Source organism: Pangasianodon hypophthalmus, chromosome 27, assembly GCF_027358585.1.
Source record: "Pangasianodon hypophthalmus isolate fPanHyp1 chromosome 27, fPanHyp1.pri, whole genome shotgun sequence".
Classification (NCBI taxonomy): Eukaryota; Metazoa; Chordata; class Actinopteri; order Siluriformes; family Pangasiidae; genus Pangasianodon; species Pangasianodon hypophthalmus.
The window spans coordinates 9,616,379-9,620,352 of NC_069736.1; the positions used below are offsets into that span (position 1 = coordinate 9,616,379).

The window sequence follows — 3,974 nt, forward strand, 5'->3', positions numbered from 1 at the left end:
TTTAAGTGTAATGATTCTTTTTGTGGGTTGTTGAGAAAATGGGTGGACTGAGTCAGAATAAGTGAATAGATTCTAGTCCCTTTCCAGTTTTTGGCTGTTATTAGATACTAATTTGCACTTGTGTCTGAAAAAAAGGGTGTGTGCCTGTCTGTGTTTTTGGAAGAGTGCCCTACCCATTTTTCCCAACCTTATTTCTCTGTGAGAATGCATGTGTTATGATACCTGGATGAAAAATTAAACAAATTCACTTTCCTTAATTCACAGTAGTCCCTTAACCAGAGAGGGAGGTGCGCTTGTTCTGAGATAAATAGTAGAAGAGAAAACAGAGGAAGAGAAAAGAGACCAAGCAAGACTGGACCATTCACTGACAACAGGTACGACCTTAAATAAATGATGCACTGATAAATATTACATAAATCAAACAGAGAAATAATGTATACAGTTGAATTTGAACATGAATTTCAGCAAATAACAGTTCATACAAATAACATTATTTCTCTTTTGCCTTACAGAATTTAAAAACACAGTATAATCCTAGTATGGCAGGTGAGTGTATGGCTTTGACCTAACACCTGTATATTTCATTTCTTCACTCAAAATATTGATTGTAGCATTCTAAACTATTAGTTTCGTTTTTCCCCTGTTTTCTACCACAAAGACATCTTGTATGTTTCTGTGAGGGAAAACAAACACTGAACTTGCATTTTGATGTGTAGCTACATTTTTTGGGCAGTGTTTTACTGAAAAAGTACTTGGTTCTCCATTCATTGTCTTCAGAATTCATAACTTTTGGTGTACTGCATGTGTGACATTTGTTTAGTTATTTATCTTCTTAGCTTATGTAAATTGGTTAGTTCATGTATCTAAGAGCAAACTGACTGTTAGCTAGCTTACATGAATTACATACATCAGGTCACATTAAATGACCTAATTATAATTACTGAATTGCAAATGCTGTACAACATTATTGGCTCATGCCTCCGAATACAAGACGCATACTGTCGTTTGTAAAGATCCACCTGCAAAAAAATGAGTTTGATTTTTGTATTTCTATTTCTGCCATGAGCACCATTAAATGCAATTTCCCTTCTGACTGAACGGAACACATTCTCATCTGTACTATCCTTTGTGTCTTAGGCTAATAAATACTGTATACAAGGTTCAAACTTTTGCTTTTCTTTGAAGCAGATGCCAGCTTTGCAGGAGAGTTCCTGAAGGCTCACAATAAATACCGTAAGCAGCATGGAGCACCACCTCTTACACTGGATCCCAATCTAAATTGTTCTGCTCAGGCATGGGCTGAGAACCTGCTGTCGATCAGAGCCCTAAAACATAGCGATACCAACCTTGGAGAGAACCTGTACTATACATACAGCTCATCACCCAAAAAAGTTACAGGCAAGTAAACAGTTTACTGGTTACTGGTTGGTTACTAGACTTTCATGGTCTTTTACATGTCATGATGTAATGTTTTTCCACAGGGCATATAGCGGTGGACAGCTGGTACAATGAAATTAAGAACTATGACTTCAATAGACCAGGATTCAGCTCTGAAACAGGTGAACCCATATAAGAGCACTGTCTTGCAGTAGTTATCAGAAAAAGCAGCTTCACGGAGATCACATTGATAGATAAATATATTGAATTTATAATTGTGGTGGTTGTACCCCTAAGATTAGGTGTCTTTTTGAACATATACTGCACCTTTTAATAAAGACAAACATATATATATATTGACACACACTTTTGTTGGCCTTATAAGGCCACTTCACACAGGTGGTATGGAAGGACTCTAAGGAGCTGGGTGTCGGGGTGGCCACAGATGGGACTACAACCTTTGTGGTGGGCCACTACTCACCAGCAGGCAATATCAGCAACGCTGGCTACTTTGAGAAAAATGTCCTACCACTGGAATGAAGATAATCCAGCAGTGGTGAAGAAGAATTTTAGTTAAATTTAGTTTGATCACTATCTCTGAAAAAGGTGAACCACATATAACCTATGTGCAATAATTATTAGATAAATAATTAAGACAAAATAAACAGTCATGGGCAACTTGTTTTTTCTTAGCATGATTTTCTCAGAAAATATTAATTTTCTTAATTCTTCATGTAATCTTAAAAAGATATTTAGCAAACAACATCTACATGTTACACTGCTAGATTTGTATTAATCAAATTGTTATGAATAATGAAAGTCTCTGGTGGGAAAAGTGTGCAAACCTGAAGACGAGACATTCACATAACAGAACTCTTTTCACCTGCAGTATGAACGAAGAAAATGAGACATCAGCGAACCTCTGTTTAAAGGTTTATAAGATGGAACAGGATCACAAAAGAAATGTCTTTGTCTTCTATAAGTCTACAATCTTGCAGCTTTATTATTTTCCCTGAAGTGTGCATCCAATAGACATTCTATATAGAATAACAAATGACCATTATGGGGAACAATGATGGTCATGATATGACAACAGAACCTCAGAGTATCAGCCAAAAATCTGCAGGTTCTTTCACTTCTGAGCTCATAAGTGCATCATAAGAATAAACATGGAAAAAACTACTGGTGTATGTGGAAGGTAGAAAGGTTGTAGAAGGAAGAAAAAATGCAGATCTCAAAAAAGATGATAATTATTAACTCTCAATGAGTTATTAATCCTGGTAAACATACACAATACTATTTTTCTTGAAAATAAAACATTGCATATCAACACCAAAAGTGTCATTATGAAGTATGGTGGAGGCAGTAACACTATGTGAGACTTAGGTCTTCCCTGTTCCTTTAAAATATACAGCAGTTTGTCGTGGTGTACCGGCATGATCTAAAAAGAGAATTTGTCATACAACATGATATTGATACAAAAAAAATTAATTAAGGAATAAGTTTAAATAGAGTACTTTCTGTATAATGCCTAAGTCAGAATCCTATTCAAAGCCTGTGGTGTAATCTGAAACAGTTTTTAAACATAAATGGGCTGTAATGCCTATCAGTAACTAGGCAGTGTCAGACATGAAATAGCAGCTATAAAATATGTTTTTTTTTTTTCTTATAAAGCAGGCTACAGTGAAGCACAGGAAACCAGGATACACACATTTGCATTACAAGCTCCAAAAATTAGTATTGCTAACGCAGAGAAAAGTAGCTGATGGATGTTCAAAAACTTGCTAGAACTTTTTGCATATTCATATAATTATCCTGATTATTTGAATATCAAAACTAGAAACAAAGAAACAAAGGTTGATAAAGCAGGCAAGAAAGCAAGAATATGTGATTAAAAAGAACATGACCTGGAAAGACATACACCATATGATCAACTCAAGACAAGACAAAGGTGACATGAACTTTCTGAAATTTACCTTTTCAATACAAACTCCAAAAACCAATATTGCTAACTCAGAGGAAAGTATTTAATGGATGCTTGAAAAGTTGCTGGAAAAGAACTCATTTTTTGCAGTAATTCCAGAGACTAATTTGTATGTACATATAACTGCCACAACCATTTGCATTTGGAAACTAGAAACACAGAAACAATAGTCTATAAAGCAGGCCAAAAACAAGAACATGTCATTACAAAGAATAAGAACTGGAAATATACAGTATACGACTTATATATGATTAACTTAAAATAAGACACAGGTAACATGAACTTAGGAGGATGCTGAACCAAAACAATAACTAAAGCACATGGTATTTAAAACTTTGGTTAAACAAAATACTATGTGTGCGATGTGGAGTTTGTGTGTATTACAATATTTACTAAATGAACAGGTTCACAGATTCACATATTTCTTTTTGCTGTGTGTATTATGTGTTAAATAAGACTGATTTGTTGAAGTAGGGAGCAGATGCTCAAAGCCGCTCAGAAGTGTAATTTGTTAGAAGATTTTATGTAAATTGATCTTACACCTCAGTGCTGTTGGCTTTTGAATCTGAATGATCAGAATGCAAGGACACGGGAAGTGGGGGTGCTGAGGGTT

The 3,974-nt window shown here is 35.2% G+C and overlaps 1 protein-coding gene across 2 annotated transcripts; it reads left to right on the top strand.

Moving 5' to 3' along the window:
* Nucleotides 1-273: 273 nt before the first annotated feature.
* Nucleotides 274-2,702, top strand: glipr2 (GLI pathogenesis-related 2). Of its 2 annotated transcripts, none has more exons than XM_053230528.1 (5): nucleotides 274-374; nucleotides 513-546; nucleotides 1,189-1,398; nucleotides 1,482-1,559; nucleotides 1,763-2,702. In XM_053230528.1, the coding sequence occupies exons 2-5, from the start codon at nucleotides 540-542 to the stop codon at nucleotides 1,915-1,917; spliced, it is 450 nt and encodes a 149-aa protein (XP_053086503.1). In that variant the 5' UTR covers nucleotides 274-374; nucleotides 513-539; the 3' UTR covers nucleotides 1,918-2,702. The 2 variants fall into 2 exon arrangements, with proteins under 2 accessions (XP_053086503.1, XP_034156769.2); XM_034300878.2 differs by having other exon boundaries at nucleotides 305-374; nucleotides 1,186-1,398.
* Nucleotides 2,703-3,974: the final 1,272 nt, after the last annotated feature.

Bases quoted from the DNA above. Each gene is read 5' to 3' on its own strand.
- glipr2 (XM_034300878.2), top strand. The intron at 1,399-1,481 runs GCAAGTAAACAG...GTTTTTCCACAG, and splicing joins ATCACCCAAAAAAGTTACAG to GGCATATAGCGGTGGACAGC. The intron at 1,560-1,762 runs GTGAACCCATAT...TGGCCTTATAAG, and splicing joins AGGATTCAGCTCTGAAACAG to GCCACTTCACACAGGTGGTA.